Raw genomic sequence first — 25,249 nt, forward strand, 5'->3', positions numbered from 1 at the left:
CCAATTACAGAAAAACCTACATTGTAGTGTTTCCCCTGGAGGGGCTGCCATCCAGGAGGTGCCTGGCAGATGGGTATGCCCTTGGTAGGTGCTTCATGAAGATGTAATGAGGTTCCACAAATAAAATAATCCATGGCTTCTTGCACAGAAGGGTTTGGAAACTATATCTATTTGCCCTCTCAGTTAAAGAATTCAAAGGCAACTGTGAGGTGAAACTGATGGTGCTTCCTCTTCCCTCTAGGGCTTATTCCCATGTAGAGAAGGATGGGGCATATAGTTTTTTGAGCTGAAAGGCCTATACAATATAAGATATTATGATGATAATCAGTTATTTTGTCATTCTGGCTGAATGGTTCTGCTTCCTTGGCAATATTATGTTGTTTGTTTTGGATCAGCTTTCCTTGAATTCCTATCACTTTTAAAGCACAATCTATAGTTGCACTGATGATAATAAAATAAAGAGTTTTAAGAAAAGCTCAGCCTTGAAAGGAGTTTCTCTCAGCACCATTGCAAAACCTTCATTTACCAGACACAGTGAAAACATATGGCATTAAATTAGTTTATCTATTCTCTCCCATAGAATTGTATTTAACTAAATCCAGACAAAACTGGTTTAAAATTTGCACTAAACAGTCACTCTCTTAGTACTGAATGTTTAAAACTAAAATCTTTTGAACAAATTTCAGCAATCAAAAAACAATTTTCATTCTCTCAAAAAAAACAAACCCCAAAAAACCATGAATTTTATATAGTACCAGTGTAAGTACAAGTTAGAAGAGGCTGCAAATATGCTGCATTTGTCAAAAAGAGTAGTTTGAACACTTTAAAAAAAAACATGCTTTTCATCTCACCTGCCTTGTCACTATAACAACCATTGATGCAAGTCATATTTATTTCTACATCACAGATGTCATATATAGTACAATTAAATGAAACTGAAAAGGTCAAAAGACATCAGAATAGATAAGCCACAAGATGCCTAAACCTGATAATGTCAAGGTGACTCATTTTCTCCCTTGATTCATAATCATTATGTGCTCTTGGCACCACACAGATTGTTAATTATCTTTTAAAAACAAAAACCTCTTCTCTTATTTGGATATTTTCTAAACAGCTCTGACATTTAGAAGGAAGTCACAATAGCACTTTCAGTAACATTGTTTATACTACCATAAAATTACTAGAAGCCCAATACCACTATTTTCTAACCTCTGATCTTTTAATCATGTGGAGACTTTTGTTTTTATAGATTTATAAACTCCAGGGCCAGATGGGACCATCGTAATCATCTAGTCTGACTACCTGTATTACCGAGTCCATAGAACTTCCTCAAAATAATCCCTAGAGCACAGCTTTTAGAAAAACATCCAGTCTGGATTTAAAAATTGCCAATGATGGAAAATCCAACACAACCTTTGATAAATTGTTCCAATGATTAATTACCCTGACTGTTAAAAATGTACACCTTATTTCCAGTCTTAATTTGTCTAGCTTCAACTTCCAGCCATTGGATCATGTTGTTCTCAGCTAGACTGAAGCACCCATTATCAAATATTTGCTCCCCACATAGGTTCTTATAGACTGTAGTCAAGTCACCCCTTAACCTTCTCTTTGTTATACTAAATAGACAACTCCTTGAGGCTCATGGCTCTTCTCTGAGCTTTCTCCAACTTATCAATATCTTCCTTGCATTGTAGACACCTAAACTGGACACAGTATTACAGCAGTGCCAAATAGAGAGATAAAATAACCTTTGTACTGCTTCTCAAGATTCCCCCCATTTACACATCCAGGAATTGCATTAGCCCTTTTGGCAACAGCATCACTCCTGGAACTCATGTTCAGCTGATTATCCATCATGAACCCAAATCATTTTTAGTCACTACTTCCCAGGTTAGAGTCCTATAAGTATAGCCTATATTCTCTGTTCCTAGATATATACATTTACACTTAGCTATATTAAAAACACATAATGTTTGCTTGCCCCCATCATAACAAGTGATCCAGATCCAGGTGAAACTTTATCAATGATGATTTTATGTTTTCTTCAAGGTCATTGATAAAAGTGTCTACTGTACAAATCCAACTGCAGAATCAAGGCACAAGCCCCACATTCCCCATTCCCTGTTCTTGTTCAGGAGGCACAAAAGTTTCTATTCTAACCTTCTGCTTTCAGTTTTTCAAGACTTTCACCCTTAGGACTGAAACACTCCAAGCTTTGCCTGAAGACAAAATTTTCTGGGGAAACCTGAGCAAATCCAGTTCATTTATTTCTAAGTATGAAAAGGGGGGAAATTCACTTTGCCCATTAGAAATAAAATCTTACAATTGTCTCGGGAACAATTCTGTAGCTTTGCGTTTTGTAGAGAAAAATGATTTTGATTTGACTAAGTTATGAGCCTCTGAAAACTGCATTATTTCCACATACTGTAGAGTTTATGTATTTTCTTGCTCAGTTCATGAAATGTGCAGTTAAGTAAAGTCACGCTGCACATGTAGTTTATACATGAGGCACGTAAAAAGTTTGAGAGAGAAATTGTTAGGAAGCTCCTGGTATAGAAAAACATCGCATGCCCAGAAAGACTTTAAGTCATCATATTTTCAGTGTCTGGGCTCTTTATAGGCCAAATTGTGCTCTATTGCACAGGTGTAAATCAGGAGTCAGTCCACTAAACTAAAAAACATAAAAAGCTGATCACAGAGTTCTACCCTACATGTATTTCTTTTCTAAAAGGGAAAGCCAGGCATACAGCAAGCAGTGTTGAGAGTTCCTGCAAACTCTGAAGGGTAACACCAAACTCTGATACACCTTAGATGCTGCAAAGGGCTACCACCAAAGACTGGGACAGAATCCCTAGTCAGGGCTTTGCAAGGAAAGGAGTGGTCCTCAGAGCAGAAGCTAGAGAGCTAGGAGTCCTGAGCAAAAGCCCTCAGCTATCTGCAACTAGTAATGACAGGGGAAGCGGTGCAAAGAAAAATGGAAAAGCAGCTAAAATATTGGGGCAGGGTGTAATGGGCAGTAGGCAGGGCTGCCGAGAGCGGGTTTGGGCCCCGGTGAAAAAAAAATTTCGGGCCCCCCAGCAAGGGCGGAACGGCTAAACAGGGCTGACGAGGGTGGGGGGGGAGCTGGGGAAGCCGGGCCCCCGGACCCCCTTCTGGACCGCCGGGCCCCAGTAATTTGTACCGGCTCCCCTCCCCCCCCCACCCCGTCGGCCCTAGCAGTAGGTGACAAGTGTTAGCAAAAGGGAAGGGGAGAGCAGCTAAACAAACTGGAAGAAAAGAACATGTCTGCCAAAGTGAGAGGAGGTATATATACACATCAAAAATTCATTAAGTCAGGCAAGGAAGAGGTTAACTGCCCTGCTGCCCTCATTTCCAATCCCTCAGAGGAGCTGCTCAGCCAGCAGCTGGAAAGAGAATTCATGCCAGAGCTCTCCTTAAAGCAGGTAGCTAGATAAGAAGGGGAAGTATTTCAAGGGATATCTGAGGGAAGAAGGAAAGGTTTTCCCATTTTTTCCTATTCCAGGGAGATGGGGAGCTTCCTGACTAAGACACATGAAAAACCTGTACCCAATCTCCCATCTCATCCTCCATGGTTGAGAAATGCTTTTTAAAAGCCTTCCCGGTGTTTATTCTGGGTGAAATCCCAGTCAGTCGGTGAAGACAATCACAAAACTTCCTATTGATTTCAATGGGGTCAGAATTTTATCCTCTAAAGTTACCTTTTTACAAATGTAATCCTAATTATCCTCCTATTTATGCCACCCTAAAAAAAATTTCTCCCTCCTTGTTTCTGTAGGTTCATTATGATAGAATAGGGCAATTGAAGAAGAAGGATAAAATCTACAAGGTGCACAAATATGCACGAGGATGCAGAAGTGATTTTAAGATGTGTTGTATTTGTGATGCAGGACGTAATGAGCTGATATGTTATTAAATACAACCTAATCACAATGTATATGCACAACCTTCACTTTAGCATGTCTTAACTGCTGACAGCTTAACCAGATAGTCTAACATTCTCTGAACACAGCTTTCTGCATGGAAAATGTTACATAAGGGGAACAGCTCATCTGACAGGAAACAATTGTGAAACTACCACCTGCTGACAAGAAGCCAATGACACTTTCATAAATAGCTTGAGCTAGGGCAGGTTTGATATAGATCAGTGGTTCTCCAACTTTTTTTTTTTTTCCACGTACCACTTGAAAATTGCTGAGGGTCTCGGTGGACCATTTAATGATCTTTCCAAATGTTGTTTGTACCGTTAGCTAACTATTGTAAAGCACTTTGCATAAAAGTACTATATAAAAAAAAAACCTTAATAATAAAAGGTTTTTTTGTTCTACAAATAAAAGCACACAACTCATATTTTATCATCAGTAGTCTTACCTTTCTAATGCGATGGATGTACCCTCTCCCCCGCCGTGGCAGCCCCCGAGCTGGGGCTGGGAAGGAGCAGGGTCTCTCTCTCTCTCCCCCACCACAGCAGCCACAGAGCTGGGAAGGAGGGCTGTCTCTCCCTGGTAGCCACAGCCCTAGAGCTAGGGAAAGTTGACTCTTTCGCTGGCCTCCACAGCCCTGCACGTCCCAAATTCCCCCTCTTCTCACCCCACTGCTCCTTCCCACCTACCACCTATTCCCCCATCTCACCTCACCTTACATGTACATCTTCTCCAGGGTCCCGGCACTTAATTAGTAGAGCCATGCCTGCGCGGCTCCACTAATTAGGTGGGTGGCCCTTCATTCTCTCGTGTGCGGCCACCCAGGTGCACACCTTAGAGGGAACTATCCACGGACCACCTGAATGGAGCTTGTGGACCACAGCTTGGGAACCTCTGACATAGACGAAGCAGTTGCAGCAAATTACAAACATATTTATCAATGGGACAGAAAATTCAACTACAGCTGCTGTCTCCCACAACAAAAGTTGTCAGCCAGTACATTCGGAAACCTCTCCCCATTCATTAAATAGAAATGATGGTCAAGAGCAACACATTAGGACTCTACCACTTGTATACTTTAAAAAAACAAAATAAATTTTCACTTTTCAGATCCTTCCTTAGGATTAATTTACAGCCCTGGTTAAAACAAATGACATCTTATAGGGGCAATTAAAGATCTTGATATAGCAGCATTTTACAAAAGGGGTTTTGAGATTTCCTCTAACTAATGTGCAATCTGGAACCTATGCTTGTTGATAAGCAAAGGGCTTAGTTGGGTACCGAGCAGCTGCAGCATTTCCAGGTTGCCGCAGATGTCCAGATTGCACACAGGAAAGAAAGTGTGTTCTTTTATTTAAGATGCATCCATCATAAACTCTCCATATCTCTGTCATCTTGAGGTTTGACTACTGCATTGTGCTCTACATAGGGGTATGGCTTTAAACCACCTGAATGCAACAGACCATTTTTTATGAGGTATTGAATGCAGGGAGTTCATTATACCTCTGTTCCATGGCTTTGACAGACCCCCAGGTGAAGTTTAAGGGATTGGTTTTGTCCTAAATCATTTGGGTCCCAGTTTTCTGAGGCTTGTCCCTATGCTTGTATGTTACCAGGACCGTTGACCATGTGAGGTGTGCGAGTTAGTTTGTCCCTCCTTGTATAAATTGGAAGAGGATGGTGGCAAGGCATTCTCAGCAAGGTGTCCTTCACTTTGGAATTTGCTTCACCCCTTGGTCATCAGATCCATACTGTGATGAACCACCAGGGCACAATGCAAACCCCACATGTTTTCCCAAGATTTTTGGGGAATGGCTGATTATGACAAGATATAAGACCTTTATTTTTGCTCGTATTTTCTAGGGGCAAAAACCTCATTTGGGCATCCACTTTTAATACTGTAATTAAAGCGCTTTCACATAAAATCTGTATTATTCCCAGAGTCTGAAATAAATACAGTTAATACATTTGTATACAAAAATACAAGGAAGATATTCATTTTGGTTGGTTATTTGAGGAAATATTTTACAGTATTCTTGGAAACAAAACAAGCAAGTCCCTAAGCAGTGTGCTAGATGCATGCCCAGTTTCTTCCATTATGCTTCACCCTAGAGACCATCTTATTTCTCAAAACATTTCAAGAGACGTCCTATTAAATTCAGTGCTTTTCTGCACAACACCAGATCCAAAATTGTTACCATCCAACAGATGGGAACTGATGAAGTAGCTTTGATGATGAAGATTGTATTTCACTGTGATCATTATACAAAAACAAAAGTTTAACACCTAATTCTCCTACTAAAAAGAGAAACTGGTATATAACCGAACAGAGTTGCTGTTAGAATTGCAGCTACTAAAAGATCAGGGTTAATAAGAGGCATAGCATATGTCTCTTTTAAATGAAAAGTCTCTTCTACGGCACACATAGGGGCAATGATTTTTTTTTCCCCCTTTATGTCTTCTTTATCTAGTTGTGCTCTTTTTCAAAGTGAATTTCAGTACTGATGCAAAGTCACAGAACTTGCAAACCACAGCATTCCGCCAATGTGCTTCAAACTTGACCAAAATAGATCATTTCTAAGGGAGGCAGAGGAATGTCAAATCTTTGGGTTCCAGAAATCAGGCTGCTCTAAATACAGCTAACACAAAGATATGCCCCTCCCCCAAAAATGTGTGTCCCACAGCCAGGGATTGCTGGGAGTGCAAAAGTATTTTGGCCATGTCCCCTTCCTCCTGTCAAGTCCCTAATGTGTCTTCTGGTCCAAACCATGGCATAAGCCTAGGTACAATAGTTTTCACTGCCTGAGGATGCTCCTATAACAATGAAGCACTTTGCACAGCAAGAGTGGCTAAAGCAGACTTAAACAGATCTAGCCCAAAGATTCTCTCTCTCTTTAATAGCTACATTATCAGCCAGATGAGCTGAATAAGTGGTAGCCTCTTCATGGAGATTTCAGCATATTATTTTCGACCAGAACGATGTTCCACAAGCAAATGTTTTACAGCTTTCATGTTAAGAAAAATCTCCAAACCCTCCTTCTTCTGCCTCTCCTTGTTCAGATAAGAAGAGAGTGTTCCTCGAATGTAGTATGAGCTCTCCACTCCATTTGGACACAACTGAACATTACAGATCCTCACACACTTTGTATTCGATACTGACAATCCAAGCAGAGACAAAAACCTACCAGATCAGTGGTCCCCAACTGCCAGACAACAAGCCACGGAGGACGGTGGCGGCGGACGAGCATCTGCCGAAATGCCGCCGACAAACTGCAACTTCAATAGGCGTCGCCGCCTAAATGCTGCCGATTTTCGGCGGCATTTCCTCTGATGACACTGCTTGTCAGCGGCATTTCGGCAGATGCTCATCCGCCAACCAGTATGCGGGTGCATTTAGACGCCCCGGCGGGTGCCATGGCACCCGCGGGCACCGCGTTGGGGACCCCTGTACTAGATCATCCATTACCACACAGATAAAATTTTTGAGTTTCCTTTTATAGCTACATTCAAAATAGGAATAGGGCTCTAGTGTCATCTAGAGCTAAGACAGAAGCTTCATCTTTCATGGAAATCTACAAAGCAGTCCCATAATATCTATTTGTAAACCATCACAACAAAGTGGACAGAAGGGCCTTATTTCACAAGTACTCCTGTTCTTTTTTTAGAAGGGCATTAGTGGATGCCTCATTTGGCAGCAGAGAATAATGATGTTCTCCACCTAAAACATTCAGACACATTCTGTGTTCTTTCACTAACTCGGCTCATTTTTTAGTATGACCATTGCCACAACATGGGACTATCCACCACCATATGCCAGAACACCAGGCTGGAGAGAGAAGGCAGAAGGGACTTTACCTAGCCTGAAGCACTGATCCAGATCTCAGACTCTCAGAAGGGGTGAGATCAGACTGGGAAGGTGAGGGAAGATACATCTCAGGACTGTTATTTTGCAAAGATTGATCTTTAACTCTCTAGTGTTTCTTAAGAGTAAAAGTAACTGTGGTTAAGAAATGCCTCTGCTCATCCTGTGTTCCTTGCCTGCCATGCTGTCCCTGAAGGGGTTAATCAAAAAGCTCAGTACACCCACAGTAGGAACTTTGTGGAATGTGTATAAATAACTAAGGACTCAGGAGGACTGAGGCACTGGTTTCAGGGTCTAAAGCAGCTGAGCTATGGAACCCCACATTCCAAGGAATGGTGGCAGACAATATGTCTGCCCCCGGGGGCATGACCCTGGGAGGAACAGCAACCTTGCACTGCCCAGATCCAGTTGGGTTTGAAGCACATGGGATCCAGCAATTGGGTCCACTCCCAGCAAATTGGTGTCTGTCCATACAGGGAATGGGGAAATGTTATGACAACTACCACCCTCGCCAACTCATTTCCTCTTTAATCTTACAGCTTTTCTCTTTGAGGACACTCACTGCAGCCTGATGGCAACATCACTCACTGGGAGTGGACTCCTCTATCCATCACCCTAGACAGAGACTAAGAAGGGGTGTAAGTTCCAAAATCTCTTTACCCTTCAGCACCTCTCCTTAGAGGTTCTGGGGTTCTTTTCTCCTGGGGGATATCTGTGTAAAAGTACCAGCATAGCAGTAATCTTAACAAAAACAAGATTAAAACGGAAGAAAAATGGAACTAAAAAAACCTGCATGTATAACATCTCAGGATTTATACATCTCATAAGATAAACTAGGTAAGGCCTTCTCAGTTTAGCTACAGAGAAAAAGGAAAGTAAAATGAACAATTCTCTCTCTGGTCACTCTGATCAGACTGACAGTTGCTTGCTATCTAGATACCAACAATCCTGCATTTCTCCCCTCTCCCCATAGACACACTTATTAATTCCTATCTCCAGTTTTCTGATGTCAAAGAGACATAAGAGATGGTCCACTAAGAGAAACCCCCTAACAATATTAAGGAATAGCTGCCTTTCAAAGGCTTAGTGGCCCTACCTCAGATACCACCTTTCACAGAACACCTTGGCAGCCAGGCCTCTTGGCAGTAAACCCAGAATCAGGTTTTTATTTTTGTCATGAATTACGAATTACAAAGACCCATAGCCTTGTCACAGTAATGCAATTTAGAGCTCAGACCATGTGTAGAAGCTCTAAAATTTTAGGGAAATTTTCCTATCTGTATAAGATTGTGCTCCCATTGTCTGGATTGCTTCAAAATGACCTGTTTGATATTTGTTTAACTTAGTAACTAACAGAAATCTCTTGTCTAGTGGAATGTACTCAGCTTTTGGGGCCTTACCTAATCTAGCACGATTTTCTAAAAAATTCCTCCAATTACTTACATTCACTGATGAGCTCCAATGTTGTTAACCATGTTGGGGTTCTAGTTTAGACAGGCACCTGCTGCTTTCACTATTTTAAGCAGTGTACTGATTAGAACTGTTCTGAGAAAGGTTAGACGACACGTTTAAATGGTGCAGTAGTAAGTGGACCATTTACAGCAGGGCTCCCTCAGTTGTTAACACCTGTGGAATTGAGCTACACGGACCGGGTCTTATTGGTGCAACTCTCTTCAGTCACCTGGACACAGGAAGTACCATTAGAATTGACTGCAGGAGTTCAATCACATAAGCCTGTTTTAGAGCTAGAGAACATCCCTTCCAGTCTTCATGCTCATGCAAATCTTGGTCTTTCTGATTATACCAAGAAGGATTCCAATTAGCACTGGTGTGAATTTCTTTGCAGTAAGGATATATGTCCACTAAAAACTGGACAGAAAGGTGAGTATTTTAACAGCATTTCAGGTAAATAAATTTGAATACTGCTACAATTTTCTTATTATATTTACCATCATTATTACTGAAGCATAGCAACTGAGTCTTCAAATGTATTTGTACAGTATCTGGCACAATGAGGCCCCAATCCCACAATGGGGATTTTGGGTACTACCATAATGCAAATAATATTAACACGATATACCATTTGCTCAGAAAAATGTTTTTGAAAATACACTGCCTTTTTCCTACTAAAATAACAACATGTAATGAAAATTAACAGTGGAAGTCGATAATCTGCCAGGGCAAAATAAATCAAGCAACAGAAGGTATGTGTCCACTTCAATCGAAGGTGTGAAAGCAGCACATGGAGACATACCCAAGTTAACTTGGGATCTAGCTAACACAAATACCAATAGCAGTGAAGCCATGGCAGCACAGACTTCAGCAAGGGCTAGCCACCCATGTAAGTACCCAGGGTGCCAGCCAGGCTTGTACAGCCCACACTGAAGCCTGTGCTGCCACAATTTTGTACTTGCAGTAGCTAACTCAAAGCTAGCTTAGATATGTCTACACAGTCACACTTACAATTTCAGTGTAGACTTGCCCAGAGTAAATTTGACCTCCCTTGCCCTTCTTGTTTTCAAGATTCTATTTGCTTCTGACCTTTTGTAGAGACTTCTTCACTGCCAAAAAACTGCAGAAAGAAACAATAAAGCTACTTCACACGGAAGATATATTTCATAGGAGAATATCTAAAGTGGAAAGTAGTTTTTCCTTTGAGCTACATATACACAATATTGTAAAGGAACTTGTATTTACATAATACATTTATTTTAAAGTTGAGTGGAACTTCACTAATCTACACCAATGCACAGACAATCTGACAATTACATTCAGCAAGTGCCAGGGGACAGCCAATGTGAATGATATTGCACTCTTTTGTAGGCGAAGGTCTGGGTCCACACTATTAAGTTAGGTCGAAGTAAGTTGCCTTGTATTGACTTGTGCATGTGTCTACACTCAAATTTGTTTCCAGCAGATTTAAGTACCCCATTGAGGCAACACTAAAACCACCTCCCTAAATGGCATTGAGCCATAATCAACCTACGCAATGCAACTGTAGCCACTGCGTGACCTATGTCAACCCTAAACAGTCCTCCAGCGATGCCTGCCTGCCTGCTCTGGTCACAATTGTAAACTCCACTGCCCAGGGTCACAGAGATTGGAAGCCACTATTCCCCTTAAAACACCCCACATATTTCAGAAATGCCTTTTCCTGTTGGTCCAACTTGGCAAGCACAAGATGGCGCCTGCCTCATCCCAAATCAACATGACAAGTATCAACATATCATTGTTACACTCATATGAGAAGAGATAGCAGTACAACAAACTGGAGGAGGGGTAGTTTATGTACACTGGGATGTCCCTGGTGTCCTCCTGAGAGATTCCAATTAAACTTCCATGGAGATACTCTGCAATACTCTCCAGAAGGTTTCAAGGGATGATTTCTTCCTCCACAGCAGGACATCTTCCCACTCCACTCCACGATAAGTTCGACTGGCACCACTGCAGTAAACAGGCTAGCAGCGTACAGGTCAGGGCAATTTCGGGACACCTAGGGTAGCTGTGCTCTCTGTGCTTCTGTTACCCTCAGGAGTAAGATAGCCACTAAAATCACTGCCAACTGTGGAAAATAGTACCAATATTCAGTGCCATTACCCTACACTCGCACCCCTGGAAATAGGGACCGAAATTTTACTGTTTCACACAACCAAATGCCCTCCTCCTCACTCTGCCTCTTAACATTCACCATGGCTGGGACTGGAGAGCGGTGCCATTCAGAGACACTCTAAAGTTGATGTGTCAATAAGCATGTCTTGTTAAAAAAAGTGTATAGAATAAGGGGAACTTTGAAAATTATCTTTCACTTTCCATGGTGCCTGTATACCTAATGATACAGCTGTCTGTTTTATGCATAGCTGCTGCTGTTGTGATCTTGAGGGATTTTTCCCTCCACACCGGCAGAACACCTGACCCTGAGGAGGAAGAGAAAGAAGACGACGAGGGAGGACATGTTCAGTGAGATCCTGAAAACCAGTGTTGCGATGAACTGCAAACAAAGGCCCTACTTGGTCAACATGGCAGACAGCATGTAGAGGGACAGAGAGGACAGGAGAAAATGGAGAAAGACCCAGGAAATCCAAGCATGGACTCACCACCCTTTGCAGTCCCTAGAGAACTCCACGATGGCAGCTCCCTGCATTCCCCAACATTCCATCTGGCACCAAGGGTCGCATTCCTACTCCTACCACTCCACACTGGCGACAGTAAGGACAATCACAGCTTCACATACGCTAACCTGTGAGGTAAAAACTCTTAAGCAAAGTAAAAAGAACAGGAGTACTTGTGGCACCTTAGAGACTAACTTAAGCAAAGTACGCAGTCATGGGATAAGAGGGAAGGTCCTTTCATGGATCAGTAACTGATTAAAAGATGGTGAACAATGGGTAGGAATAAATGGTCAGTTTTCACAATGGAGAGTGGTAAATAGTGGGGTCCCCCAAAGATCTGTATTGGGACTAGTGCTGTTTAACATATTCATAAATGATCTAGAAAAGGAGGTGAACACGAAGGTGGCAAAATCTACAGATGATACAAAGTTACTCAAGATAGTTCAAAACTGACGGCAAAGAGTTACAAAGGGATCGCATTAAACTGGGTGACTAGGCAACAGAATGGCAGATGAAATTCAATGTTGGTAAGTGCAAAGTAATGCACATTGGAAAAACTAATCCCAACTGTACATAAAAAATGATGGGGATGTAAATTAGCTTTTACACTTAAGAAAAAGATCTTGAAATCATTGTGGATAGTTCTCTGAAAACTTCCACTCAATGTGCAGTCAAAAAAGCTAACAATGTTAGAATCCTTAGGAAAAGGGATAGATAATAAGACAAAATATCTTAACCACACTATATAAATCAATGGTATGCCCACACCTTGAATACTGCATGCAGTTCTGGTTGCCCCATCTCAAAAAAAGGTATATTAGAATTGAAAAAGGTGCAGAGAAGGACAACAAAAATAATTAGGGGTATAGAACATCTTGCATATGAGGAAAGATTAGAAAGACTAGGACTGTTCATCTTAGAAGAGAGTCAACTAAGGGGGATATGATGGAGGTCTATAAAATTATGAATGGTGTAGAGAAAGTAAATAGAGAAGTGTTATTTCCCCCTTCACAAAACGTAAGAACTAGGTGTCACCAGATGAAATTAATCGACAGCAGGTTTAAAAACAAACAAAAGGAAGTACTTCTTCACACAACGCAGCCAACCTGAGGAACACACTGCTATGGGATGTTATGAAAACAAAGCATAACTGAGTTCCAAAAAATAATTAGATAAGTTCTTGATGGACAATGGCTATTACCCAAGATGGTCAGGGATGCAACCTCATGCTCCAGATGTCCCTAAACCTCTGACTGCCAGAAGCTGAGGCTGGACGACAAGGGATGGATCACTCAAAATTGCTCTATTCTGTTCATTCCCTCTGAAGCACCTGGCTCTGGTCGCTATCAGAAGACAGGATAGTGGGCTAGATGGCCCATTGATCTGAACCAGTACAGTTGTTCTTACATACTGCGGAATGCATAGCAGTACCCAAAGCACCGAGTACTTGTGAGTGTACAGCACCATAGAACTCACAAGTACAAGAAAACACCCAGTTGGATGTGTAAACATACAGCACACACTGAATAATTCATAGTTTCAGTGAAATGCAGTGTAATGATGATAAATGCACAACAAGCAACAAAAAAGGCATAGGTTCACTAAAAGACAGTGTTATACACCTCTACCTCGATATAATGCTGTCCTCGGGAGCCAAAAAATCTTACCGCGTTATAGGTGAAACTGCGTTATATCGAACTTGCTTTGATCCACCGGAGTGCGCAACTCCGCCCCCCCAGAGCACTGCTTTACCGCGTTGTATCTGAATTCGTGTTAGATCAGGTCGTGTTATATCGGGGTAGAGGTGTATGTATAAATGTACACCAAGCACTACATAGTTCCTAATAGCCCACAAACCTTCAGGGTACAAGTACAGCCAAGCATACGACATTAATGCAGCTGACCGTTAAATTATGCTTACAAACTCTCCCTCAACTACATAACTCCACTTTGTGCTCCATCTCCACCCTCAACCCCAGCAGCAGCTTTTACCTCACAGGTATTATGCAGGACACAACAAGCAACTATAATAATTGGATCTCAATGAGAAAAATATCCCAATCTCATGAGTAAAAATTTCAATACCACCAATGATAATCTGCCAGTCAGGAAAGAATCACAGAATCATAGAAGATTAGGGTTGGAAGAGACCTCAGGAGGTAATCTAGTCCAACGCCCTGCTCAAAGCAGGACCAACACCAACTAAATCATTCCAGCCAGGGCTTTGTCAAGCCGGGCCTTAAAAACCTCTAAGAATGGAGATTCCACCATCTCCCTAGGTAAACCATTCTAATGCTTCACCACCCTCCTAGTGCTTCATCACCCTCCTAGTGAAATAGTGTTTTCTAATATCAACCTAGACCTCCCCCACCGCAACTTGAAACCATTGCTCCTTGTTCTGTCATCTGCCACCACTCAGAACAGCTGAGCTCCATCCTCTTTGGAACCTCCCTTCAGGTAGTTGAAGGCTGCTATCAAATCACCCCCTCACACTTCTCTTCTGCAGACTAAACAAGCCCAGGTCCCTCAGCCTCTTCTCGTAAGTCATGTACCCCAGCCCCCTGATCATTTCCGTTGCCCTCCGCTGGACTCTCTCCGATTTGTCCACATCCTTTCTGTAATGGGGGGGACCAAAACTGGATACAATACTCCAGATGTGGCCTCACCAGTGCCGGGAATAATCACTTCCCTCGATCTGCTAGCAATGCTCCTACTAATGCAGTCCAATATGCTGTTAGCCTTCTTGGCAACAAGGGCACACTGCTGACTCATATCCAGCTTCTCATCCACTGTAATCCCCAGGTCCTTTTCTACAGAATTTCTGCTTAGCCAGTCAATCCCCAGCCTTTAGCGGTGCATGGGATTCTTCCGTCCTAAATGAAGTACTCTGCACTTGTCCTTGTTGAACCTCATCAGATTTCTTTTGGCCCAATCCTCCAATTTGTCTAGGTCACTCTGGACTCTATCCCTACCCTCCAGCATATCTACCTCTCCCCCCAGCTTAGTGTCATCTGCAAATGTCCCTGCTTAAAACTTTCTGAATAGTCCTTTGTTCTTAAAAATGCAAGCATCATGCACCTTCCCTGGCTAGCCAACACTGATATTGGTGAAGTGTCCCCAAGTGTCCACCAACACTTGAATCATTGTAGAAAAGTGGCCCTTTCTGTTGATGTACTCTGTGGTAGGTGAGTGCCAAAATAGGGATGGGTGTGCTATAGCCCCACTGCAGTTCAGAACTCCATTACTGCAAATCCATCCATTACGTCCTGCTCGTCGCTGAGAGTCACAATCCTGCGTACCTCTTCCTGCTTGTGCTGATAAGAGGAACAGGGCCAGGTTCCTGCATGCCTGGCTGTGCTGGAGCCACTACAGGCGTGAAGAAGGCCCAACAGAATAAAGAAGCAGAACGTGAAGCCACTATGCTTCTTTCTCCCACAGCAACTCAGAATAAATCCTCTGATTCTGTGCCATTGCTTTCCAGCAGCTGGGATCAATGCATTTACGAGGGACAATAAAAGGTGGTTGCCACATCTGCCCTGTGATTAGGGGAATGACCACAGGACAGAGGCAGTAGCAATTTAAAATCTTCCCTCAGCTGCACTGACATCATCTTTCACACAGAACTGATGGCTCTGGTCCCTGCCTGAATTCACTAGATCCCTCTCTGCTGTAGTGGCCCCACAGGAGAGCCCGGCAATGATTCTCAGTTCAGCAGCACAGCAGGGAGCAGAAAGAGAAACACACCAACCAGTGAGCTCATATAATTTTCCATGAACCACATCAAGAGCAACTTCTAGCCTCTACCACTGTTCTTCCTCTTCTGCAAACTGATCCAGCTCCCAAGAGCAGCAAAACAGCTCAAAAGATGAACAGCTAAGGAAGGGTAGGAACTGAGCCATAAAGATGGTATTAAATAAAGGTAAAAGCCTAGGAGTATCAAAACCTTGGTCCCCCTCCAGACATTATGTGAGCTAGGATGTAATCTACAGTACATTTGTGATAAATGATGTTCTCAGAAATTCTCAGAGCAAAAAAAAATAATACCCCTGAAAGGCAGTTTCTGGTAAAGAAAAATGAAATGGACATAATTTATATTTCAAAACACACCTGAAGACTGTCTACCTGAAAATCAGCAGGTGGCTATGATGTACACTCCAACTGCCTTTACTTAGCCAGGACAGTTCCTCAATCCAGCGTCTTTCTGTTACAAGGCTGGTTTCTGTTTGTCTCATATATGTATTGGAAGGCATAATTATATTATTTTTAACAAGACCCCTTCCCTAATCATAAAGAGTAATTCCCACTGGTCTCTTTTGACTCTTCATGTTTTTACTGGTCAATTCTTCATTCCAATATGAATACAAAACTTTTACGGACTTTGGAATCAGGACTTCACGACTTATGATTTACAAATACTGAAGTCAGTGGGAGTTGGATCAGGTGCTTAATATGGATTTGGGTACCTAACTTTGACACCCATATTTTAAAATCTTGGCCAATTTTTGAACAGCTTCTCTAAAACACACACTAAATAATTAAACACATAAAAAAAGAGACAAATAAATATAAAGATGGATCCCAGAATGTAAAATGCATCAATTTATATTGAGTACACACTTACACACACACACACACACACACACACGTAAATTACATTTTATTGGAGAACACTACATACAAGAAACATTTTTACCTGCTGCTCTGTAAAGTATTTTAGGTTCAAAGAATATGCAGGGGTTTTTATCTTCTATGCACGATAGTAATAGTCCTTTGGCCTGAAGAGGACTTCTTGGAATAACAACCTGTAAAAATTATTTATAAAAACTGATTAAAAATATAATTCAGCTATTTAAGGATTAGATACAGATATAATCCACAGATTATAAGGGGGGAGGGATAGCTCAGTGGTTTGAGCATTGGCCTGCTAAACCCAGGGTTGTGAGTTCAATCCTTGAGGGGGCCACTTAGGGATCTGGGGCAAAATCAGTACTTGGTCCTGCTAGTGAAGGCAGGGGGCTGGACTCAATGACCTTTCAAGGTCCCTTCCAGTTCTAGGAGATGGGATATCTCCATTTAAAAAAAAAAAAAAAAAAAAGGTAATAATATTAGGTTAGCAGGCCACTCGAGTTTACACAAATACTTACATAAAATCTGCTAAGGTCAGGCTTTACCAAATCATTGTTTAAAGATTAAAAACAGCTCAGAATGTTTTTCCTTTTCTACACTGGGTTAAGTTGTGCCGCTTCCTAGTTTAAAAAACTGACTAGAAGAGACTAATGATGAATATCAGGAGCAAGCAAAGCACGAAAAACAAAACCGGGATTTTCATCTGAACATTTGCCGAACCATCACAAGCTGTTGGAAACGCTACCTGTTGCTATATATGTGTTGCACTCTATCTTGTTTCATTTTTTCTAAAAGTGCAGCTATTGCTATTAACAATAAAAAAAAAAAATCTTTGTTTATGCCTGATTTAGCAAAGCACTCATACGCGTGCTTAAATCCATCCCTCATCAACATCATCAGTGTGGCAAAATTTAAGCACAAGCTTGGGGGTTTTGCTGAATCAGGGCCTATATTTAGGAGGCTTATTTTAAGTTTAACAGTAATTACAACTGAAAGGTTTTCTCTATTCTTAAATGCTACTACAGTGACCATTTCTAAATAATGTGGAACTTCCTATCTGCTACAAGACTCTTTCTTAAAAAAAAAAAAATTCTTAATCCTTGTAAGGCTGCAACATTTATACCACAAATACAGTATGTTCAATATTTAGACTTTAAAGAGATAGACTTTAATGCACAATACTGAAAACCTTTACTAGTATTCTTGATATGTACCATACTCAAAAGTGATACCACGCAAATCAGTGAAATTTACATAATCTCACCGTTTAGCAGAAATTATTTCACTTAATGTCAAATAAGAGCAATTGCTTTGCTTTAAGTAATGAGTAGTCAATCAGGATGAAAATTATTTAAAGTATGCTAACACGGGTAGTAAAATCAAATTATGTACTTAAAGTGCTTTTTTGGTTCTTGAAAGTATTATCTTCCCCTCAAAATAGACCTGGAACAGTCCTCCTCTCTGCAGTGGGTCAGACATTGAGGAATTCTGCTCACATAAGGTAGTTTGGATTGTCCAGTTGGCACTTGTGCTATCATGGGAGCTCTCTTATCATTTACTTGAGAGGGGAAAACCAGAAATGGTGAAAGTCCAACAACTTTTATTAGAGTAAAACTTTATTTCACTGTAAGATAAAGGAATGACATTTGCAATCAGCAAGGTGTTTTCCTCAGAGAACAGTGTTTCAAAACAAAACAAAGGGTTAATGCAATCAAGAAGTAAACAGAAAAATCCTCCAGGATGAGGTTCAACCACATCCTATAACCTCTACCATCCTAAAGGCATTATTCCCTTTTCTGACTCCCAACCACTCATTCTTATAGCCCTTTCTCTAAATATCCATGCAAGGGTAGCAAGAGCTGAGTACATTTCATGTACCATACGCTTTGGCTCTCACACTTGAAGAAATATGGTATAGAAACCAATATCAATACTGGATAGTCTACTAACATGTATGGCTAGTTTTTTTTAAATTAGGCAGGTGCAGTTACCCAACTACACATAGGTGTGCACATACCCAATGTTCGCACGCACACAAGCCATTTATTTGTATATGCACATAACCAATTAGATACCTACCACACGAGGCTATCTGTATACACAGACAATTGATTCACAAGTTCATTCTGGTATCTAGATGCATACATTAGATATGTGCAACTGCAGTTCTGCAACTCATGTACCTAACCTTGAAGATCTGGTCCTCACGCAATTACAGCAATATAGTGCTATGTTGAAATGGAAGGAGCTTTGATACCCAAATCTAGACTGACGGAAAAGGGAAAAGAAATGAAGTAGGAAGGGAGAGGAAGAAAATTACACTAAGATTATAACATTCTAATATTCACTTCTGATGGCTGACTTTCAGCTGGAAGTATGGAGGCTGTGACACTAGTTTAATTTGCACTGGATTGGAAAGTAAAATTCTGTCCAATGCAGTGAATCAAGGATCTCAGAGTTTATCCAGAATACAGATTTAGACACAGTTGCACAATCTAGTAACTTTAATTACAGCAAATTTAAATATTTTCATGTGATAATTGATCCATTACTAAAATTTAACAAAGCAAAGCAATTGAAACAGGGTCTGACGGGGGGGAGTATTGGGCAACCTTAATTATAGATAGTGCTATCAGCTCTACCTATAATAATTTGCATATAATCATTAACTTAAATTTTTAAAAAATTGTGTATGGATTTAGTGCTGGTGAAATGTCTTCGAGTAACAATTTAAGACTGTTAACATCTCAAAAATGCAAATTCTGCCTTAACTCTGAACTTAATGTAATTTTTTAAGCATTAACAGATATTGTTGGGGTGTCAGAAGAGTGGGTTGACTCCTGCTCAAGGTTCTTAAATTTATTATAATGTGGTAACTTTTCACTCAAAGTTTTTCTAGACGACAAGAGCATTATCTGCCCCTCTCCAATGAGCTTGAAGATCTCTGTGATCAAGTGACTGAAATTCACATCAGCTTTTCAAGTTTATCCTGAACATTAAGCTGCTGCAAATTTGCACCTGATTGTTTTTAATGAATTATATAAAAAGTAGAAATTTAAAATAAATTTAATTTGCCTTAAGGGAATTTACCAGCAGAGCATCTGAAACTAACGCAAATAATGTGCTCTGATAAGTTTATGATGGTACAGTGTTCCCTATTTAAATGTGCAGTAATCATTTAAATACAGTTCTAAAATGCAGTAGGACCCACGCCACATATGTTTTTGCTGCTATTCAAGAAGGGCAGGTTGTCAGTTCATACAGGGGAAAAAGCAAAGAAAACATGCTGTAACTATAATAGGGAGTCCTGTTTTAACTCTCGTAGATACTCTGAATAAATACAAGGATCCCTATAATTATTACACTGTACCATTGTTAATTTTCTGTCTACAATGGGAAGAAAAAAAAGACATGGAACTCAGTAGAACCGCACTTCACAGTTTTGTTTAAACATGATCACTTCTGTTCTGTACAGAGAACCTTAAGCCACTATGGAAAGTCAGGGTATGCTACTGGGTCATTTATTTCAAGGGTGTTCTTTTGCATGGTAAGTGGGCAAGTATTACTCTGCTTTGCAAAAGGTATTAAATGTTTCACTCCCTAATGTGAAGAAAATCTATAGGTTAACTAGATATAATTATGACGTTGTGCAGTCTATATGGTTTTATAAAAATATAAGTGAATATAATGTAACTGAGATATGCTTCATGCAAAAGGTCTCTCGTAAGGTATCATTACAAAGCTCATAATCTACTGAGCGTGATCATCCTATTTGTAGAAATGTACCACTCTTGTATCTAAAACTAGAAATATAAAACATAACTCTGAGGGCCTATTGTAATTATGTAAAGTGTGGGCCATCAAGGATGGTTTGGAATCTTGATGACTCCCATTGTCTTCAGATGGCTGTATTTACCTGTGAGTCTTCCTATATGTGTGTGTGCTGGCAAGTGAGTAATGAAGTCTGAACTGGAATCCATCTTTAACTTGGTGCTTTTCCAGTGGGGGGGGGGGGAGTGGAAACCCAGAGGGACAAAGAGTTCCCGCCTTATGCAAAAGATATATAAAGGGATGGAAGAGAACAAAAGAGAGAGAGGAGCCATCACAAAGAATCCCCTAGCTAACACCTGAGCTGCAACAAGAGCTGTACCAGGGGAAAGAATAGTGCCCAGGCCTGGAAGGTGTCCAGTCTGAGAAAAAACTTACTGAAGCATCTCTGAGGGTGAGATTATCTGTATTCAGTTTGATTAGGCATAGATTTGCGCATTTTATTTTATTTTGCTTGGTGACTTACTTTGTTCTGTCTGTTACTACTTGGAACCACTTAAATCCTACTGTCTGTATTTAATAAAATCACTTTTTATTTAGTAATTTACTCAGAGTATGTATTAATACCTGGGGGAGCAAACAGCTGTGCATATCTCTTTATCAGTGTTATAGAGGGTGAACAATTTATGAGTTTGCCCTGCATAAGCTTTATGCAGGGTAAAACGGATTTGTTTGGGTTTAGACCCCATTGGGAGTTGGGCATCTGAGTGCTAAAGACAAGCACACTACTGTGAGCTGTTTTCAGGTAAACTTGCAGCTTTGGGACAAGTGATTCAGACCCTGGGTCTGTGTCTGGAGCCAGACAGGAGTATCTGGCTCAGCAAGACAGGGTGCTGGAGTCCTGAGTTGGCAGGGAAAACAGAAGCAGAGGTAGTCTTTCCACATCGGGTGGCAGCTCCCAAGGGGGTTTCTGTGATCCAACCTGTCACAATACCACCACAATTTTCAGACAGTGCCCTTTTGCTCTTTCACAGGTTTTTAAAATCTTTCTTGAGAGGACTCTTTTTTGGAAAAGCATGATGATACAAGGAAATAATGTTGACTACACACGCATCACCCATTCCTTCTCCACAGCCATTCTCAAGAAAGGTTTTTTAAAGAGTGTATAGACAAGCTGAGCAAGGAGATATCTTTTATTGAGTCAGTCACCTATAGTTAGCTGCCATTTTTTTATTTTCTGCACATGCACTATTTCAATTGGTACCATGTCCTTTACATTCTGGAAGAATTCTTTTCCTTTATTATTTTTTCTTTTAAAGGAAAGTGGGAGGATATCATTTCCTTTCCTTTAGATCAACCTAAATAATCTATCGTTCGTATGCACCCTGTTCTCCAAATCAGATACTCTTAAGAAGGGACTCCCAATAATCTTTAGAATAGTCTCAATATTTTGAAAGGTATCTTGTGCTTTAATAAATGGCTACTGGTAAAAGATAAATGGGAAAAAACACACATGGCCAAATAACAGGAATCAGTCTGGAATAAGTTTTTTTGCATGACAAAAAGCAGCAGTTTGAAAGTAATATAACTGAAAATGCCAGCTTGTTTAAACTACTGATCCATCAAAACAGAAAGATGCTTGCAGGTTGAGAGGAAGATGGGTCTGGCTTTAGGGAATTAATATTCAAGTGTCCATCTTGGATGGAAGCAACATCATATCTTGAATTGGACACCTTGCTGATTTTCTTCCCCTGACTTCCTAAGGTGTCCATGTTCTCCCTATTGGAAGTTAAAATACTGTATTCATTTTTGGTACTGCATTCTTTTTGGAATAGTTATCTTAACCTGATGCTTGTATTGCAGTTTGTCTTTTGTTCAGTGTTATGATTCTGTTAATTCTCCAGATCTGTGCTAACAGAGAAATTTCTCTCACCAACATATGCAATGCTTCATTCACCCTAGCAACAAAACAAAACAAAAATCAATCCCCAGCTCCTTGTATCAGTCATGAAATAATAAGAATCTAACGGTCATAAAGCACCTGAGTCTCTTCCTCATACATTCCCGATGAAAACTGTTGTAGGGACAGTTCTACATGCTCCTGTTTTGAAGAGGTTTTGTGTCAAATGTAGACCAGAGACATTATTTCTTGATGTCTCTGAGACACTTCTGGGATATCAGAATGAAATCCAATATACAAAAATAAAATGCATTCCCACCCTGAACCAGCTGTATCTAATAAAAGAAAGGATTTTTTTTTTTTTTTTTTTTTTTTTTTTTTTTAGGTGAAGGGAACAAGGGGTGGGGAAGGGTTCCCAGCAAGAAATACTATACCTAACCTGATGCTCATGAGATACAAAAACATGTTGGGATTATCTCTGTACACCAGAGAAAATAAGGAACAGCTGTGATTTTTTTTTAAATGACATACGAACACCGCTTTTGCTTCAGAAATCTTTCAATTAATCAAGTGAAGAAACACTTCCTCTGTGCTAAGGGTTGGAGGCTGTGTAACCCAAGGGTATGAACCTATAGGTAAAAATTAACTCGAGAGAAACGGAGTTAGAAATGGAGATATCCTAGCCCAGCAATATTTATTTGAGTTAGCCCACATTACAGTGTTTATGAAAATATACACCTAGTCAGGTTTCCTCTCTCTTCCACCTCGCATATGTGAATATCACATCACACATTTGGGAAGGGAAGAAAAAGGAAACACACGCAACTTAAAAATTATTTACTTTGCTGTTTCTTCTCTAAAAATATTGCAACCTAAACCTTATTTTAATTAACTATTGTAGTTAAGGACGTACAGATGTATAAAAACTGGGAAATTAAGAGATTCCAAATCTACTATACACTGGCCATAGAGTAGATATTGGTATGTTAAATGTATGCCTTCAGAGTGATATGGTACATTAATACAAGATACCACATATGCTTACTGGGGACAAGTTACGATTACCTGAATGCTGTGCATTCTCAACAATAACATTGAACTTAATGTAGTCTTCAATTAATACACATCTATGTTCATTACCAGATATTTTGTGTGCACGCTTTTCTATGTGTTAATTTTAATTCAGTTTATGATTCAGAAAATTTAAAAAACCTTAACTGCCTTTGTTTTCCTTGTCCCTTTCCTCACTTGCTCCCAGACACACAGGTAGGTTCAAAGGATTAAATTCACCCAAAAAGAGTCTCTGAACCCTGTTTAGTCTCCTTTCCACAGACAGTATTTACTCTCGCTCATACTGTGAATTGTAATAAAGATTAAATATGAAGATTACTGTACCTTTATTCCTGGACAATGAGCAAAAAAAGCTTCTGGACTTTGAGAATGATATAGCGCACCATGACCTACGCAACCCCATGGTGCTCTTATCGTGAGACTTCCACAATTAAAAAGATCTCCAGAGCGATACCGATATTTTGCTGCTTCATTAACAATCTGAAAAAAGAGAATCATAATTTAAAAATCCTTCCTACACATTAGTAATATTCATTCCACTAACACAAGCTAGGTATACTTATACTGCTATACAAGTATACCTAGTATAAAATCCAAATATTCCTGTTTCCACTACCATGTCTTTTGTACTGGACCATCCTGTGTCTAAACTCTGGATGCCTTGCCCTGCAAGCTAAGTTCAACTTTTAGCCTGGACTTGTACATTTCTGATTAAAGTATATACAAACATTAGTAAGGCTGCGAGTTTGTCACAGAGGTTGCGGAACTCACGGATTTCGTGACTTTCCGCGACCTCCGTGAAATTCCACAACTGCAGCGGCCAGTGTGCCTGACGCCAGAGCCAGCCGCACCAGCCACTGCTGGAGCCGCCCCACAGCCAGTGGCACTGGCTGCTGCTCACTGGCCTGGTCCCCCCAGCGCAGCAGCAGCCCCAAGGAGGTTGGGGGGAGAACAGAGCAGCACTGGCCCCAGGGCAGCTAAGATTTAGTCATGGGTATTTTTAGTAAAAGTCACAGACAGGTCACAGGCTGTGAATTTTTGTTTATTGCCCATGACCTGTCCATAATTTTTACTAAAAATACCCATGCTTAAATCTTAGCCTTAAACATTAAACATACTCATCACTGTGGACATATTTGCAAAAATCATAATCTAAAACTTGGTTCAGTTGATTATATTTTAATCCACCAGAAAAGCCATTCTCAACAGGCAATTTGTTTCCCTTTACTTCCCTAAACAACCTGTGATAGGTACTAACCTGATCAAATGCTGGAAAAATGTAGTCTGCAAATTGAATTTCTGCAATGGCTGTAGCTCCAGCAACTGCAACTCCAATACCAAATCCAACAATTCCTTGTTCACACAAAGGGGTATTGAAAACTCTGTCTTTACCTATAAAAAAAAAAAAAAAAAAGAGCTCCTTTAATTCATCCAACTGTAAAAAGAAAACTATTCACCTTTTGTCCCCAGACGTATACAATTTACAATATGCATAATAGATTGACAAGTACATGGTTCTGTGGATGGCTTGCATACACCTATAATAAGGGTTTACAACTCATTTACAAACATTAATTAAGCCTCACAAATACACCTGTAATGAAGGGAAGTATTATTACCCCCATTCTAGAAAAGAGTAAAACTACAAAAAGGAGAGACCATAGTCTAATTCCTGGTGGACCAAGTAATAGAAACCAAACTCCTAGAATATAAAATTCAAAGCACTGAGTGGAGAACAGGTGCAATAACCAAGTGGTGGTATCGTGCACTGACACGCTGGGCGGAAACAGGCTTCTTATACACTGCATCAAGTTCAAGCTACTGTACTCCGGGATCTTCACGGCTATGACCCTTCCTAACTGGCCACCCTCATCCTCTACTGCATTTCCCTCACCCAATGATGTAAAACTTGACCACTTCTCCCATAACCATCTTTACACGTTCCTGCAAACTGTCCCATGAACAAAAC

The 25,249-nt window shown here is 40.5% G+C and overlaps 1 protein-coding gene across 3 annotated transcripts in view; it reads right to left on the reverse strand.

Moving 5' to 3' along the window:
- The window catches only part of BCKDHB (branched chain keto acid dehydrogenase E1 subunit beta), a 277,217-nt gene that overhangs the window by 195,293 nt on the left and 56,675 nt on the right, over positions 1-25,249 (reverse strand). For all 3 annotated transcript variants that reach the window (XR_004645194.1, XM_034766148.1, XM_034766146.1), the window contains 3 exons: positions 24,539-24,672; positions 23,605-23,760; positions 16,609-16,717 (listed from right to left, as the gene is read on the reverse strand). Coding sequence is in view for 2 of the 3 variants with exons in the window: in XM_034766148.1 (XP_034622039.1) it covers positions 16,609-16,717; positions 23,605-23,760; positions 24,539-24,672 (399 nt within the window). In the remaining variant the exon portion in view is untranslated. The remainder of the gene's footprint in view (positions 1-16,608; positions 16,718-23,604; positions 23,761-24,538; positions 24,673-25,249) is intronic.

This window comes from Trachemys scripta, chromosome 3 (genome assembly GCF_013100865.1).
Source record: "Trachemys scripta elegans isolate TJP31775 chromosome 3, CAS_Tse_1.0, whole genome shotgun sequence".
NCBI classification, from domain to species: Eukaryota; Metazoa; Chordata; order Testudines; family Emydidae; genus Trachemys; species Trachemys scripta.